General features: G+C 35.0%; 1 protein-coding gene across 4 annotated transcripts in view; it reads left to right on the top strand.

Moving 5' to 3' along the window:
* LRP1B (LDL receptor related protein 1B) overlaps positions 1-18,525 on the top strand; it is a 1,890,044-nt gene that overhangs the window by 1,303,043 nt on the left and 568,476 nt on the right. For all 4 annotated transcript variants that reach the window (XM_058715412.1, XM_058715410.1, XM_058715409.1 and 1 more), the window contains exons 30-31: positions 2,813-2,987; positions 3,787-3,881. In XM_058715412.1, coding sequence (XP_058571395.1) covers positions 2,813-2,987; positions 3,787-3,881 — 270 coding nt within the window. The remainder of the gene's footprint in view (positions 1-2,812; positions 2,988-3,786; positions 3,882-18,525) is intronic.

An 18,525-nucleotide genomic window follows, 5' to 3' on the forward strand; every position in this document is an offset into this window, starting at 1 on the left:
TCATTAAAAAATATTTATGTTGAAGCAATGTTGTATACATTTGGGGAGCAGCACTATAAAGATATATTAGCAAGGAATCTACCTGCAAGAAATATATACAAGAGTAGTAATATGTCAGCAAATAACCATCACATTAAGTACAAAGGGATTGACCAGATACAGTCCTGTTGTTAGGTAGATAGAGACAAACTTTCTGGCTAGGACATAAAATTGATTAGGTTTTTGTGGTTGAAGGGTGATGTTGTCTATCTGCTTACTTACTTTTGTGTGGGATTCAGGTAGAAGGAAATGTAGTAAGTTATGGATTCCAGGTAATGCCCTATAGGTTCAAAAGGTCAGGATAAGTCTGGAAATCTGAAAACACATCAGTATGACTGAAGTGTAAGGTAATTCGTTAAAAATAGTGGAAAAACAAAGTTGGGAAGGTAGTTATATTCAGATTATACAGGAAGCCAGGCTAAGGAATTTAGACATCACTTTCTGAGTGGTTGAAAGCTATTGAATATCTTTGGGACAAACAAAGGTCATGATGCAGAACTCTCCAGTCAGAAAAATAACCTGGCAGCAACTAAATCATTTGGTTGGATAAGGAAAAAGAATGGATGCTATTGCAATTTTAAAGACAGAAATAGATTTGAGAGGGCATGAACCATAGAACTGACAAGGACTAAATAGGTATTAATAGCTTACATTTGAATATGCTTTCCAATGTAGGAGTGCAATGTATTCTCGAGACCATATGATTAAGAGTCAATCAGAAATAAATAAAAGGATTTTGAGCAGCAGAAACAGCCAAAAAATAAAAACAAAAACCTTTGGAAAACATGTATTTTAGAGAAAATAAAAACATACTGTGTCATTTTTGCCAATACCAAGCAGTCCAGGGTAAAAAATGCAGAAAATATTAAGTCCTTGGATTGGCAAAATATCCTTCAACCCTGCATTAAACCGAATAAATAACATCATCTAACGTAATATTCCCAGCAATCCTATGTATTATCTGTAATTAGCCTCATTTTCCTGATAAGAATAGAGGCTGCAATTTAAGTGACTTGATTAAAGACAAAAAATAGGCACCCAACCTAGAACATGAAGCCAGGTGTTCTCATTATAGCAAGACTGTCTCTCAGCAACCAATTAAGTCCAGAGGGTGAAGGAGAAGAAGGAATAAATATCCTGGATGAGGCAAAATAAATAAGTATCAGACATGCCATGTTTAGCCTTACAGAGGTGTTGTAGTACTTTTTCTCAAGAAGAGGGATCCAGAGGAGGACAACTAAAAAGAAATTTCTAGTGTTGGATCAAAAAAAATAAATAAATAAAGTTGACATTTGAGATTCACCAACTTACCAGTAAATTCATGATGAAAGGTAACTTGCAGAGGAAAGTTGTTGATTAGAGGAGAATTAAAACATGGATGATACCTTCTAAGGGAGCTGTGATTAAAAGTTATTTAGAAATAATAAGAGCATTTTGAGCAGAAAGTAGGCTCTGTCGGGTTTGGAAAGACATACACGGACGCTGGAACCTACCAGGCCAATACTGACAGTATAACAGACCTAGAACCACCAGGTCTCCATGTCCTATTTTGCTCTTTTAAATTTTGAAATAATTGCCAAATTTTACAAATCTGGTGTTGTCACTTTCACATGAAAAATCCAGCGTTGTGGCATCTTTTAACAATGGTAAAAATGGAAGATTTAACAGTGTGGAGGGTTCAGCAACAGCTGCTCTGTGGTTTCAGCAGCGCTTAGGTTGGAACCACTGCTCTGGAGCAGTGCCTGGGAGCAAGTTAGAACTTGCCAAATCCCAGGCCCCTTCCCAGACCTACTGCATCAGAATCTTCCTCCTAACACTCCAGGTGTCTTACAAGTTTGAGTAACACTAGTCTAAAGAGCTTTGGACATTCAGTATGCTTGAAAATAACAGAACTGTGTAAAATAAAGACAAAACCAGATTAGAGGATTCAAGTGCCACAGATTGGGGACTAAATGGGCCTACTTTATATGTTAATATGTTAAAAAGATTTTCTAGTAAATACCTGAAAAAGCTTTTATAGGATCCATCATTTTTAACACTTGATTTTAATTTGTTTCTAATTAAAGTATACAATTGTATTTAAGCCTAAATTCCATCCTTTTTTTAAAGATGCCTAATTAAATAATCAAGGAATAACAACCCAAATATTCACATTGGCAGCAATGAATTAATCGAAACTTAATTAGATTTTAGTAATTTCTGTAGAATCCACGTTGGAGGAATATTAAAAGGATTTTGTTTCTTTGCTCATATCTCAGTCCATTTCTGTTAATTATCTATTTTGCAAGATGTTCAACTCTGGTGATCTTGTTTTAGGAAAGTTGAATTGTTTTATTTCATTTCAGGAACAAATTGGCACTTTCAAACATAAAATAGCCCATTTGTTGACGGCCCACAAGTACTTTCTCTTGACTAGAAAGATTTGCTACCAACTGAAAAAGCTGTTACTCTAATTTGAATTTTGGTCACCTTGGACCATAAGACTGCTGCCTGTGTCTGCTCCTAAGTATTTACTAGTGAATCACTGAGTGTTAGTGTAATTTCAATGCTAATTGTTGCTTCAGGTTTTCAAATGGCTCAGCAGTAAGACATTAATGATTATTCATGCCTTAAGAAGGGCTGATAAGGGAATGAGATTACAATCTTGTACAATTTTAGCTAACAAATTAAATTGTAAATTAAATTTTCCTGAGACAGAAAATAACTTACTTTGGAAAGTCAAAAAGAATGAGAAACTTCATTCACTTTTAATTTTCTCTTTCCTGTTTTACAGATATTCAGAGTATCAGAGGGTTAGCAGTGGATTGGGTCTCACGTAATTTATATTGGGTTAGCTCTGAATTTGATGAAACACAAATTAATGTGGCACGACTAGATGGCTCTTTGAAAACCTCAATTATCCATGGAATCGATAAGCCACAGTGTCTTGCAGCTCACCCAGTCAGGGGGTAAAGTATGATTATTTTTTGTAAAGTTTTTCAAAAGTTTCACACATTTTTACCTTTATTTTATATAAAAACTGTATTTAATTCAGAGGAATTATTAGCCATACGGTAAAAAAAGTGAATATGAAAATTGTAAAAGAGATCCCTGCTTAGAGATTTCTGGTATCTGCATAAAATCAGGTTTTTATATATTATTATAACATTTTATTAATTTATGTTTCTAAGGAGTAACAGTTTAGAATAAAAAAAGAAAAAAAGGTACAAGGAAAAGTCACTGATTTCATTTCAAATACCAGTTATTAGTAACATATTTACTGCATGCTGATGTTACAGTAACTGCTAAGTAGCTCAAATTCTCCCACCTTCTGGCTTATCATCATGTACACATGGAGAGAGCTTGTGTAGGGCTAAAATACTTTCTCCCCAGTGCTTTCAATGGGAATGGCTGAAGTGACTTTGTTTTCTTCTTTGGTATCTGGTTTCTCTAAACCAAGAAGATTCAATCTTAATGAATTACTTTACATAGAAATGATTTACTATAGTCATAGATATTTCAGTTGTGAATGTAGGCAGAAAAAGGAAGTGAGATGATTGTCCTTCAATGACAGGAAAAAGCAGGAGTGATACTTTCTTCTGAGGCAGACATGTGTGTTACTGTCGGCAAGTGTCTCACCAATTTGCTAAAAAGAATTCATCCTGAGCCAAGAATTTACGTTGATATTAACTTTCTTCTTCAGTGTAAGTTTTTAGTCAACAAGTAGGCCTGCATCTAATATTTTTAATCCATATCTCTTAAATTAAGGAAACTCTACTGGACAGATGGAAACACAATTAACATGGCAAACATGGATGGCAGTAATAGCAAGATTCTCTTTCAAAATCAAAAGGAACCAGTTGGTAAGTTTGTTTGCTTTTTTCTTTTTGAATAGTTAGTGACTGCAGTTTTTAATATGACAAACCTGTACTTATATATCTCTGTTCTTGAGCCTGAAAGGAAATATTACAGATTAATAATATAAATTCAAGAATTTATCACTCTCATTGAATCCATTGGGTCTAGGTGGGTGAAGGAGGAAACAGTCTTTTTTGCTAGATAAGAAGATAACGTCTTTTGATATGAGAATTTTTATAGTATCTTAAGTACTGAAGTCACTTAAAGCTTGATGTAATTACTTAATCTCATATTTTCAGTGGTGAATATCTGATACATTGCTGCAGTGGCAATATAATGTACCAAGGCTTCCCTGATCGTCATTGTGTTGTTATTAGTAGTTATAATGATATAAGTATTTAGTGTTTAGTTTTCAGCAGTTTTTTATTCACTATGGAGTAGATTGGCTTGGTTTGTTATTCTACCTTTGCTAACCATTTAAATCATTAGATAAAACTCGATGGTGCTGAAAGAAAGCTCTGATGCCTATCCGTAAAACATCTCTTAAAAATTTAACTACGAAGATTCTTTTAGAAGTTAATGTGTTACATATGTATGCATAGATAGATTTACATTGTAATGTATATAGTTTTCAAATCCTAATCACACTTTCCTCCTATTTTCCTATATTTCCTCTTAATTTTAAGAGGCAAGGCTTATCACACTGCCTATTTGTCATCTCAAGTATCTTTTTAAAAAAGTCCAGTAATGAACCTGGATTTTGAGATCACATTAAATGAGAGTGATAGAATGTACAAAAGAAAGTCATAATTGCCTTGAATTGAACATAGTGTATTTTTAATTCTGGGGGGAAAGTCAATTCACTATGAAGCTTTTCAGCATTTTTTCTTAGTTTTAGAAATGTGGTAGTATCCTTATTTGAAGGAGCTCATTTTACTACTGGTGATTCGGTAAATGTGCAGTGTCACCAAGATTTACAATAAATAATTCTTTTCATGTAGTCTATAGATGAAACCTCTGATAGAAAATGATAATATTAACAACTCTTTTCTTTGGACTGGCTCTTCTAAGATTTGATACACAATTGAAATTCAAGTTAGTGTTAGAAATTAAAGGCAAATTGAAATGCTAATACTTCTGTGTGGAAAATGATAGGACAAAAGAAACATGGGCCTCTACAAGATTAGGACCCATACAAAAGACTTAATTTGGACTCAAGCAATTCAGTTGGTGCTTATCTAGAATGGTGCAGAATATTTAATATGGAAAAGTGAGTATGATGAAAATAGTATGAGCAAATAAAATCCTTACATTGTAATGCGGTAGCCACAGGTTACACCAAAATGTTAATTTATATGCTTGTTTCGATAATGGGAAAACCTTATCTTCTTTAATGCTAAATATCCATTCCCCTACTCAAAATAAATTTTTAAAAAACCCTCCCAGCTTACATAAAGAAAGGTTGTAAAGAAAAATAGTGTCACTGTTTACACTTATTGTTGTATTTGAAAATCACCTTAAATTAATTCAAAATGATACTTTTAAATTTTAATTTGCCCAAGATACACCAGTTTGACCAAAATAACCCAGAACCTCATTGTGAACGCTGCCTTAAATCAGCATTAATGAGTATGGCTTGCAAGTCCGACATTCATTCAATAAGCAGATTTTTATTGAGTATCAGATTTTGTATTAGGACTATTGATAAAAATTTGATACCCTCCTTTTCCTTAAGGGGGACAAGAACCTAAATCACTTTAGATTCCATTAAGTAAATTTAACTCAGTGACCTTCAGCAAATTGTTAGCTTGGTGGTACTTGCTTTCCTCATCTGTAAAATCAAGACAAAATGTCGATTTTATAAAGTTCCCATGAGGACTGAATGAGGAAAATTTATTAAGAGAACATCTGGCCTTTAATACTAGAACCTATCAGGAGTAGTAATACAAGGTATGTTGGATCCAATAGAAGAATTTGAATTATTTGATTGCAATATTGAGAGTATAAATGAGTTCAGTAAAGAATAAATATGCAATAGAATCCATTGAAATATTGCAGAGGATTATAGGTAGCAAATAGGCCTCTGAGATGAGCAAATTTTTATGCAAATGTGAGGAATGTACTCCATATTGTTTTGTTTTACTGCTAATGCTAAGAGGTAAACAAGTGGAAGCAGCTGGATTGTACTCTCAGATCTTCCCAAAATAATCCCTGAGTCAAAAAGACAACTGGGCCCTCATCTTCCTATTGTAGTTCTTTAAATATATTTTTAATTTTTAATTTTTTAACTTGATTTATTTATTTTGAGACAGACAGAGAGAGAGGCAGGGAGAAATAGAGAGGGCAAGAGAGAGAATCCAAGCAGGCTCAACACTCAGAACAGAGTCTAATGTGGGGCTCAAACTCATGAACCCTGAGACCATGACCTGCACCAAAATCAACGGTGGGCTACTTAACAGACTGAGACACCCAGGCACCCGTTCCTCTTGTACGTCTTGATGTTGTTTACAAAAAGGGTTACTTACAACTTCCTTCTGTAATTTTCTACTTTAGCAAACTAACATGTTAACCAGGTCTCTGCCGTTCTTAATAAGAGACTGTGTTGTCCATTCATAAATGTAACAAATCATTTCCCTTTTTTATGTTCCTGAAATCTGAATGGCAAATGGGCTGGCAAATACTCAGCCCAACATATTCTACTACACTTCTGCCCACAGATACCTTTTTTTTTTTTTTTTTTTTTTTTTGATGTACAGAGGAAGAAAGTGAGCAGGTGAAATTCTATCCTGCCTCTATTCTCCCTTGATTCCCTGCAATGAGGAATATTTCTATCTTCATAGGTCATTAACCATCAGTTAACACTTGCCATCTTTAACTACCACTTCAAATTAAGTGAATTAAATTGTTCAAGGTGTAAGGTACAAGAGGAAGAATGAATTTAAGGCGCTTGGAAACTAGGGACAACTTGTAGTAATTTTCACATTCACATGAAACATTCCTTTTACTGCTTGAGGGATAATATGGTTTTGGAAAAATGTTGTTTTTGGATCATACCAAACACAGATTTGAATCTCTGCTTTGATACTTATTAACTCCGTGACTTTAAACATGCTTCTTTCCTTTTTGAAGGCTCAGTTTTATTACCTGTAAGATAGAGATAACAGTGTCTATCTTTTTGAGCTATTTTTAGAGTTAAAGGCTCATATGCAATATCTTATGTTCCACAAACCACACACTTATATACTCTAAAGAATATATGCTCAAAGAAACACGTACAAGGATATTTAATGCATCATTGTTTATAACTCTAAAAAATTTGAAAAGGCTTTAAATCTTCATCAGAAGAGGAATAGTAAATAAATGCAGCATATTTATGTGCTGAAATACTGTATACAAATATGGATATGTTTTTGTATATATAGAAAAAGATGTAATAGATCTCAGAAGCATTGAGTGAGAGAAGTAATTAACAGAATGATACTTATGGTATGAAATCATTCATAGAAGTTCAAAATGAAACATACAACATTAATGGATATTGCTCCTGGTTGAATATGTTTATAAAAGTATGGAAAATGTAAACTGGAGATAATCCACACCAATTTTATAATAGCAGTTCTCTTTAGGAAGGAACAATAATGACATTCAAAGGGAACTTTCATCTTTTTCAAAAGATACTTTACTGTGTTAATAGAATTTATTTCATATTTCATACAAAGATTCAAATTAAATACAGTAAAATGGTAATAGTGTCCAGTTATGGGGGCACCTGGGTGGCTCAGTTGGTTGAGCATCTGACTCTTGGTTTTGGCTCAGGTCATGATCTCGTGGTTCATTAGTTCAACCCCACCTCAGGCTCTGTGCTGATGGTTTAGAGCCTACTTGGGATTCTCTCTCGCTCTTCCTCTCTCTCTGCCCCTCAAAATAAATAAATAAACTTAAAAAAATAATGTCCAGTTCTAGGTAGCAAATATATGATTGTTTATTAATTTTTCTCTCTTCTGTGTTAAATGCTGGCTCTTCAAAATATCACCAAAAAAACCCATTGTGTAGACCAAGCTGAGTTTCTTACTTCACACACTGAGGGAGAACATTAAGTCATCAATGTCTTAGCAGTATCTGAGACAAGGAAAAGCAGCACTGAAATAGTAATTGAGATTGTGAAGTCTGGTTTAAGGCAGGTGTCAAATGAAGCTTGATTAGGATCATTGAGTAAAGATCATTATATAATTTTGGATTGATAGATACGGAAAGAAGAATTTGAGGGGAGATGGGTTAGAGACCAATGTATACAGTGTCATTTGTTGCTTTTTTGCTGGAGTTGATGAGCTGTCCAGGAAGTTCCTGAAATTTGAAGTTATATTGTTTTCAACTATTACCTTACTGGACAAGAGTTTATTAGAACAGTAAGTTATAACATTAAAGACAGTGGATAGTATGGGCCTCTGGGTGGCTCAGTCAGTTAAGCGTCCGACCTCAGCTCAGGTCATAATCTCACAGTTCATGAGTTCCAGCCCCACTTCAGGCTCTGTGCTGACAGCTCAGAGCCTGGAGCCTGCTTTGGATTCTGTGTCTCCCTCTCTCTCTGCCCCACCCCTGTTTGCACTCTGTCTCTCAAAAATGAGTAAATGTTAAAACAAATTTTTTTTTTTTAAAGAAGACAGTGGATTGGGGCGCCTGGGTGGCTCAGTTGGTTAAGCGTCCGACTTCGGCTCAGGTCATGATCTCACGGTCCGTGCGTTTGAGCCCCACGTCGGGCTCTGTGCTGACCGCTCAGAGCCTGGAGCCTGTTTCAGATTCTGTGTCTCCCTCTCTCTCTGCCCCTCCCCTGTTCATGCTCTGTCTCTCTCTGTCTCAAAAATAAATAAACGTTAAAAAAAATAATAATAAAAAAAGACAGTGGATAGTAAAGCCATGTTAATGTAGACAATAGCTGTGTTTTAGGTTTTCTCATGTATAAAATTAAGACTTTGTCTCATAAGTCCTTTATGGCCTTTCTTCTTACTCATTTAAATATATTAAAAGCATCCTTTGTGGGGCGCCTGGGTGGCTCAGTCGGTTGGGTGTCCGACTTCGGCTCAGGTTGTGATCTCACAGCTCATGGGTTTGAGCCCTGTGTCGGGCTCTGTGCTGACAGTTCAGAGCCTGGAGCCTGCTTCGGATTCTCTGTCTCCCTCTCTCTTTGCCCCTCCCCTGCTCACACTCTGTGTTTGTCTCTCTCTCAAAAATAAATAAACAGTAAAAAATTTTTTAAATAAATAAAAGTATCCTTTGTAAAGAATTGTGTACACTAATATATTCTTCACTAGCTAATTCTGAAAAATTATCTACAATGGGAGATAGGAGACAGTTGTATATCTGTCAGTGTTTCATGAAAGGAAACACAACCAATAGTGTTAATGGATTGATAGATGATGAGAGAGAGAGAGAGAGAGAGAGAGAGAGAGAGAGAGAGAGAGATGATAGGTAGACAAACATAGATATATAAAGAGATTTATTACAAGGATTTGTCTACTGAGGTTGTGGGAGCTAGCTGAGCAAAGCTGAAATCCTAGGGCAAGATGGAAAGTCTCAGGCAGCAGCTTAAACTTTAGACCTTTGCCAGAAAGTCATCTTCTTTTTCAGAGGAACCTCAGTTCTAATGTTAAGGCCTTTCACTAATTGCTTTAAACCCACCTAGATTTTTTAGGATAATATCCTTAACTTAAAGTCAACTGATTGCATGTAGTAACCACATCTACAAAATGCTTTTACAGAAAAAATCTAGATTAGTGTTTAATTCTGTAACTGGGGATGTTAGCCTAGCCAGGTTGACACATTAAACTAACATCACAGGGCGCCTGGGTGGCGCAGTCGGTTAAGTGTCCGACTTCAGCCAGGTCACGATCTCGCGGTCCGTGAGTTCGAGCCCCGCGTCAGGCTCTGGGCTGATGGCTCGGGGCCTGGAGCCTGTTTCCGATTCTGTGTCTCCCTCTCTCTCTGCCCCTCCCCCGTTCATGCTCTGTCTCTCTCTGTCCCAAAAATAAAAATTAAAAAAAAAAAATGTTAAAAAAAAATAAACTAACATCACAATTTTTAAACACAAACTATCTTATATTTTATCCACTGATCTATATGCCCGCAAATATAACAATTGCGTATGTTGATCCAAACATCGATTTCTGTAAATATTTATCTACAATTTAGTAAAAGCTCTCTTAAGCAGAAACGTAAGTGAACAAAAATTAGCTGGCATTAAATAGCCATGCTTTCTGAATGGAGACTGGGCAAATGACTTTATTATACTGAATTTAATGTGTTCAATATAGATTATTATGGGGCACCTCGTGGCCTATTCGGTGAAGCATCCAACACTGGACCTCAACTCAGGTCTCGATCTCTGGGTTGTGAGTTCAATCCTCATGTTGGGCTCCATGCTGGGTGTGGAGCCCACTAAAAAAAAATATATATTATATGAAGTATGATAACATGTCCTTTTTGAACCTAGGAAGAGAAAAAGAAACATGCTTGAGAATGTTTCAAAAATACCCACATATAAATTAGAAAGAAAGAAAGAAAGAAAGAAAGAAAGAAAGAAAGAAAGAAAGAAAGAAAGAAAGAAAGAAAATGAAAGAAAAACAAATATTTCTACAATAACCTGTCTTTTTAAAATCCTAATTCATATACTAATTGGCTAATTATAATTTGTTATGCTAAGCACTGTGGATGACACAAAAATAACTCTTTATGTAATAGTTGCTTTGTAACAATGATATACTTATTAATGAGAAAGAGGGTCAGGAACATGGGGTAAGGGTTCATATGCTGGTCTGTATGTATGTGGGCATCTTGAAGAAAAAGGAAAAGAAAGTGTTCTCCCAGAGTGCCAGTTACTGGGAAACAAGGCAAGCAAGGGTGATACCAATCTTTTCCTCATGGAGTTTACTATCTAAAAGGAATTACAGTATGACTAAAAGTTATCCACTCCAGCCATATTTTCCTTCTCTGCTTCTCTCAACTTGTCAAGCTCTTTCCCCCAACAGTATATTTTAACAATGTATTCCTTTGCCCAGAAATGTCTCCCATCTCAGTTGTCTGCCTATCTGTCAGACTTCAACTTAAAGATTATTTCCTCAAAGAGGTGTTCCCTGACCTCCCTTGACAAAGCCAAAGTCTCTTAAAATAGACACTTTTAGCACCATAATTTCATCATTTAGTCTTGTCATTATTTTAGATTTCCATTTGTTTGTTGAATATTTGATTACTGCTTACCAACTAGAAAGGAAACTATAAAATTAGTGAAAATATTTGCTCTTTTTTTTAGCAGTGTGTCTGCAACTCATAACTCAATGCTGGCACATTGTAAGTATATCCTCAAAAAATATTTGTTGAATGAAGTGACCACTATTTCCCATCCAACAGCAACAGGCTCTTACATGATTAAGTAAATCCAAGATTTATTTGTGTATCTTCGTTGAATAAAATTACTTTGTGAAAAAGTGTATATTTGGTGACCTGGATATCAATCATGTTGCATTGCATTCAATTATCTGAAGAGTAGCAAACATTTATATTTATGCCATAATTTTCTCAAAGTTTGGAGTGCAAAAATTATGTTAGTGGAGTTGCTTATAAATCAATGCATGGTTAGCTAAAGAGGAAAAATTGGAACTCTTTGGTTTCTAAATTGGCTTTCCCATACGTTCCTTTTATTCTTTCTCCTCTCTCTCCTGTCTAACCCTGTAACCATTTGGCTCTCCTTAGCACCTCAGAGCTTTCTCATAGAAAGAAAGAATAGGACAAAAAAGACTTGATCGAGTTATCTACATATCGACAAATCCTCTTAGTACTGGGTATAAAAGTAAAACTAAATTCTTTTTCAATAATACCTTATTCATTCTGACCATGTCATTGTAATTTTTGATCTATCCCAATAGGCTAGAGAAACTGTTATCTGTAAATTAACTATAAAAAATATCCTCTAAAGTCCTGTCTTTAGAGCAGGAAAACCCTGTCTTTATTCAGTCACGTCAAATTCTTTATATGTGAGGGGTTGGGCCAGTTAAGATGATGCTGTTTTCAAGGAGTATTAGAGGTGCTTATTAAAATAGGTTAAAAATTAGAAAAAAATAAATAAGATAGGTTAAAATTATATTGCATAATAACTGTTTTTTTTAAATTAGTGTTTTTCCTGAGTGCTTGAAACATTGTCTTAAAATATATTCAATAACATATTGTTAACTACTTGACACAGAATCTGAAGCATTTCAGATTGTTGTGTTTTCTTTTTTAAAAATTATTATTTTTGCTGTTATTTATTTATTTTTTCTCTCTCTGGAGAGTTTATTTATTTATTTTTTAATGTTTATTTATAGGGGGGTAGGGGCAGAGAGAGAAGGACAGAGAATCCCAAGCATGATTGGTACTGTCAGCGCAGAGCCTGATGCAGAACTGATTCCATGTACCATGAGATCATGACCTAAGCCAAAATCAAGAGTCAGAACCTTAACTGACTGAGCCCAACCAGGCACCCCTTCTGTGCACAGTTTAGAGCTGTGATGAAAATAAGTGCATAATTTTTTGCGGTTTTTTTTGTTGTGTATATAGATTTTAATTGCTGTTTACTGAAGCATTGTAGTTGGTACACAGGGTGTAAGAGGACCTGCCTGGCTCCAGGAGTCCCAAACAGACCAGGCTTGATCACTCAGCACTGACAAAATCCAAAGGCAGAGAAAAGAGTGATGGTGAAATAAGATAGGAATTTATTTCGGAGAGATTAACACCAGGAAGGAGTGGACTAGTATCTCAAAGACTGCCCCCAAAGTGCTGAAAATACGTACAGACTTATTTCAGGAAAGTATGGGTGGGGCAAAGGTGGGGCGATAGGAGCAGGTAGGAAGTGAAAGTCAAATTGATCAGCATCTTGGAGTCACTCTTCAGCAGGCTTTGCTGGCTCAGGATAGTCCTTATTGCTTGAGGGGGTAGTTTTGGTTCCCATCAGGGAATGCTTTACCCTCATGGTCTTCCACATGAGCCAAGGAACAAAGTGGAAAGTAGAAAGTTTGAGGTCAAAATGGAGGCATCTAAATCCCTCTGTCAGCATCAAGGTTATATCTCATAAGGAAACACCGGTATAGAAGAATCTTTGGAATACTCCCAAGATTTCATGCCAACATAATCCCACTTTATAAGATTCTCTTAGAACTATTGCCCTGAGATGAATTCAAAAATGGAATTTTCCAGTGCCATGAGTGGACACATGAGTAAATGTAAAAAATAAATACAAACCTATGTTTCTTGGTGTACTTGATTGCCATACCCATGAAATACATATACTTACGGATATTTATTACTTTGTTGTTTACTTATTGAACTTCACTGCTATTTTGCACTTCAGGAAATTATTTTAATCATTTTTTCATGACAAGTCTGTCTGGGCAATCTCTGGCTTAAATTCCTGCCCACTGCCTTCTCTAAACCATTTCCATGCAGAAAATTAGGTGATTAGGAAACAAGGAGCTACTGTTTAGTTGATTTTCTCCTCAGGCATATGGATTATCAAATTATAAATTATTTTACCAGAACGTAAGGAGAAAACACAACATTCTGTGTGGTGTGGCTGGGAAGTATCAACTCAAAACAATAATTATCTGTCATCCTTTATGGAACCTGTATTTTCAGGAAGCCATACCTTTGTGTTTGCATGTACTTAGCCTAGAATGTGTGATAGAGTAGAACCATTATCACTTTGGCGACAAAAATAACATAATTACAGTGACTACTTTTTAAGCACTTTGAATATGTCAAGCACTTATAAAATGTTTTGCATTAATCATCTCATGGTAATCATTTCTGGAAGGGTTTCTTATCCTCCTTTTACAGATTCAGAAAGTGAGGATTGTTGAAAGAAGTCAGTTGCCTGTGATGGATAGTAGAGTGGGATTCAAATCCAAGTTTATCTGCTTTGAAAGTCGTATTAAATCTTAACCATTATGCTTTGCCCAGAGAGGCTGATTTCATATAGTAATTACCTGACCTCAAGCTAAGATCAGGGAATAAAACTGGTACTCTTTCAAAGATGGCAAGTAGGGGAAAAAATTCAGAACTTGGGTACTCCTGAGAAACGTGGGCCCAATTAGGACGCAGCAGTCAGGTTTTCTAAGCAGCCTGGAAACTCATGAAGCAGTTTCACCTCTGTGCAACTTGTACCTTGCAATTAATTATTTCTGAATCTTTAAATGATACTTTTACACAGCAACGTTACTGGTATACTAGGATTTCTAATTTGTGAAATTGTTTTTATGTTGTAATTCACTGGATTTCCCTTGCTTGTTGGTGGTTAAATCCATGTGTGTGACACACTTGAAATAGAAGTATGTCATAATCTTATCAAAACACCCAATTTGGCATTTCAGGACTGTGTATCACTGAAGACTAAGCAATTGCAGCCTTCAGGCAGTTTGGACTGAATAACTTTGTTTCTGTTAAATACAAATCAACATTCCAGTTATCCATTGTTGAACTAAATATTCTCAATTAAGATTTATTGCTCTGTCTTGGATACATTAAGTGCTTAGAGCAGTTTGCATAACAAAAGATTTTAATTTACTACTTAAAGCCATTTCCATGTTTAAAATGTTTACATATTATGAATTTTATCCCTTAAGCCTCATATAAAGCAACTTGGCTTGTCAATCAGCATTATTCTTCATGGCTTATTCGAATCTAGTGTACGGTATATTTTATCTTCTTGATATTTTCTCTTCATTTTCAATGTAATCTCAACCAAAAGTCACTTGTTTACTCAACCCTGAAGTACACCTTTTTGAAACCTATTTTTTTATTATTATTTAATCATTCCAACCTATATGCTGTATAACATGAATTTTGAAGTACATTCATGGGTAACATTTACAAGCACTTTTTATCACATCAAAAGAATTCAGGGGACCTCACTTTTTAAAAATAAAGTTAAAACAAATTTATGTCGGTGGGTGGCTCAGTCAACCGGTTAAGTGTTCGACTTTGGCTCAGGCCATGTTCTCGTGGTCCATGAGTTCAAGCCCTGCGTCTGGCTCTGTGCTGACAGCTCAGAGCCTGGAGCCTGTTTAGGATTCTGTGTCTTCCTCTCTCTCTGCCTCTCCCCTGCTCTTGCTCTGTCTCTGTCTCTGTCTCTCTGTCTTTCTCTCTCTCTCTCTCTCTCTCCCTCTCAAAAATAAACATTAAAAAAAAAAAAACTTTGGTATATATTTCCTTGCTTGATATAATGCAGTTATGTTTTTTAAATATATTTATACTCGGCACACTCACTTTTATTATGTATGAAGCATGATCAATATTATCTCACAAAATAGCTTACAAAAAAAGGACAGAGAAACTAACAAATGGATATTAAAATTACACATTAATATACAAATAATTTAAATTTATATTTTTTTCACCTGATCATTTTCTTACTCATTCTTTCAAATGATATTAAGTATAAAAAAAAAGGTTGTTATAAAAGGTTATGAAGGATATAGTAGGTGCCAGACCTGAAATAAAACCTGGTATACATTATCAATAACGTCATAGTCCAGTGAAGTAAAAAGACAGAAATAATTACAAACCATTTGATGCAGTGTCATTCCTGGGTACTATTTCCAGACACCATAAAGGTAAGTAGACATTGTAAAAATAGAGGGAACAACTAATTTTGTGTGAGGAAGAAAAATAGAGAATAGTACCCAAATTAGTAATGTTTGAAATTTCAACTGATCTTGAAGAAAAAATATAGTTCCGTTTTTAAGAAAGTGACAAAGGAGAAGAAACTGATCTCATTCTTAGTAGAAAGGAAAAATAAACATAAAATGTACGAACATGTGAAGTGTCTAAAAAACTTTGAATTTTTCTGCGTGTCTACAGAAAAAAATCTAATGCAAGGGAATGTTTGGGATTATATTGACAGGAACTGTAATTTTAAGATGTTCAAATGGCACAATCCAGTGCTTTTAAAAATATTTTGTTCTATTTTACCTATCAAGCTATAAAATATAGTTTTGGTGCATTATAAAACTATAGGTATTAAAGCTTTTAAAATGTTTTTTTAGAGCAAAACACTTCTCAGGAAATAGCCTGTCACTGCGCCCGATTTTGCTTCCACTTTTGCACATGTTTTTTTCACAAGGCACATACTTTTTGCTGATCATCAAAAGTTTGAAATACAGGATAAATTGTCCAAGGTAAAATGACTAATGTGACAGAGGATGGGGGAGATGCTGAAATCTTAGCTCTATGTGATAAGCAATAAAAAAGTAATTAATGTAGTTCTGTAACTCTATTTGTTGTCAGTGACTTCTTAAAGCAGAGTGGATGGAGAGCGATGATTTCAAGAAAGAATTTAGATCCAGTTAAGATACTGGCAGTATAGACATGTGCAATAGAGGAAAAAACAAACATTTTTCTTACCTCTCGCTGGCTAGGGACCTGGAAATTAGATTGACACAATGACAAACTACCCAGAGAAAAACAGTTTATTAACCGGAGTAGCACACATGCAGGCAGGAAACCTCACTGATCAGGAACTCAAAGGAGTGGTTAGAAGTTGGGCTTATATAGCATATTAAGAAACAACAGCAAATTTGTAGAATAATATCAAAACAAAGGAAAAGGGATTTAGACTTGCAAGGTAGGCAAACTGTGGGAAGGTAACTACCTGAAGGACACTAATGGAAGATAAAGATTGCTTTAGTAAGACTTGTTTTCTAGATTCTTCTCCATGCCATCCCTGGGCTGTTCAGAGTCTAGACTAGTCTCTGGTGATTAAGAGGCTAAGACTGCTTTTAGCAAAAAATTAGGGCAAAGAGCTTTTATTTTTTTGTCTTCTGTTTCTCAGTTCTTCAAGTCAAAGTAATTCTTAAGCCAAAGTGGCTTGTTTTGGAGTGGCATATTTCGATCCCTTACATACTCAACTTTTTGTTGAATAATATTGAAAAAATATTGAATGTTTGTTGAAACATGCTTTTTTTAATTAAAAAAATTACATTGAGATAATTTTAGATTCCCATGAAGTTATAAAAAACAATACAGAGAGTTTCCACATATTCTTTATCTAATTTTCCCTCATTGGAACATGATGTAAAACCACAATAAAATATTACCACCCAGGTACTAACTAACCTTAATGAAGTCCATTAATATTCAGATTTCATGTTTTATTTGTATTTGTGTGTTTAATTTTAGATTGAATTGTATCACACATGTAGGTTTCTATATCCAACACCACCTTCAAGGTACTGAATAAAATGAATCAGATTCTGTGGATAAGTGGGGAAAAAAAAAGAATTAAAAAAATGCCGAAAAATTCCAACACCACAACGATCCTACCTACTGCCCTTTTATAACCACACCTACTCTCTCCTGCCTACCACCCCCTTTCCCTTTTTTCCATACACCATCTAAAATGTTCCATTTCTAAAATATTCTGTTTTTAAAATGTTATAGGAATACAATCATACAGTATATAACCTATTGGATTGGCTGTTTTCCACTCAGCATTTTTCCCTGGAGAGTCATTGAAATTTCATGTATCAATACTTTTCTTCATCTTATTGCTGAGTGGTATGCCACGGTATATAAATACCACGGTTGACTTAAGCATTCTCCTATTAAAGGAGATGCGATGATTCAAATTTTGACTACTGCAAATAAAGCTGCTACAAACATTCATGTGTAAGTTTTTGTATGAACACAAGTTTTTATTTCTCTGGAATAAATTCCCAGGAGTGAAATTGCTGGGTCCTACGGAAATAGTATGTTTAGTTTTGTAAGAAACTGCTCAGCTGTTTTCCAGAGAGACTGTACTGTTTTTCATTCCACCTATAATGTATTAGTTATCCAGTTTTTCTCTGTATACTTGTCAGCATTTAGTGTTGTCACTATTTTCATTTTAGCCATTCTTACAGATGTGTACTGCTTTATCATTGTCATTTTAATTTGCATTTTCTTTTGATGTTGAACATCTTTTTCATGTGCTTACTTGCCATTTGTATATGTGAGATGTCTGTTCACTTCCTGTGCTCATTTGTTTATTGGTTTTTTTTTTTTGAGTTTTGAGTGCATTTTTGTTGACACTAGCCTTTTGTTCATTTGTTGTGTGTTTTCAGTGGTCAGTTTCTACAACTATCACAATTCCAGACACAGAAGGATTTGTGTTCTATTATCTGATATGTGTATTGCAAATATTTTCTCCCAGACCGAAGCATGTCTTAATTGGTCTTCACAGACCAACTAGAACAACAGTTTCTAACTTTGATAGACCTGCATAATTGAGGGAATGCTGTAATTACGAATGAAGTGTACAGTCTAAGTATTTCTCACACTAAACCATCTCAAAACTATCAGTTGTGGGGATTACCAAAGAAATGGTTGCAAATTTTAGAATAAGATTTTAGCTTGAAAAGGAGATACAAAAACTTGTAGTACTAATAAATAGCTAGCATTTATTTAGTGCTTTCTATGTGCTAGACACTATATTATTATTGTTATTATTACATCTTCACAATGGTGTAGTGAGGGTGTAGCCAGGTGAAGGCTGACTAGTCTTTTCTCAGACGAACCCAGAGATGAATAGACAAGATGATTGAAAGGTGGTACCTTATATTTATATTTACTTCAGAGAGAAGCAGGGAT

Source organism: Neofelis nebulosa, chromosome 2 (genome assembly GCF_028018385.1).
Source record: "Neofelis nebulosa isolate mNeoNeb1 chromosome 2, mNeoNeb1.pri, whole genome shotgun sequence".
Classification (NCBI taxonomy): domain Eukaryota; kingdom Metazoa; phylum Chordata; class Mammalia; order Carnivora; family Felidae; genus Neofelis; species Neofelis nebulosa.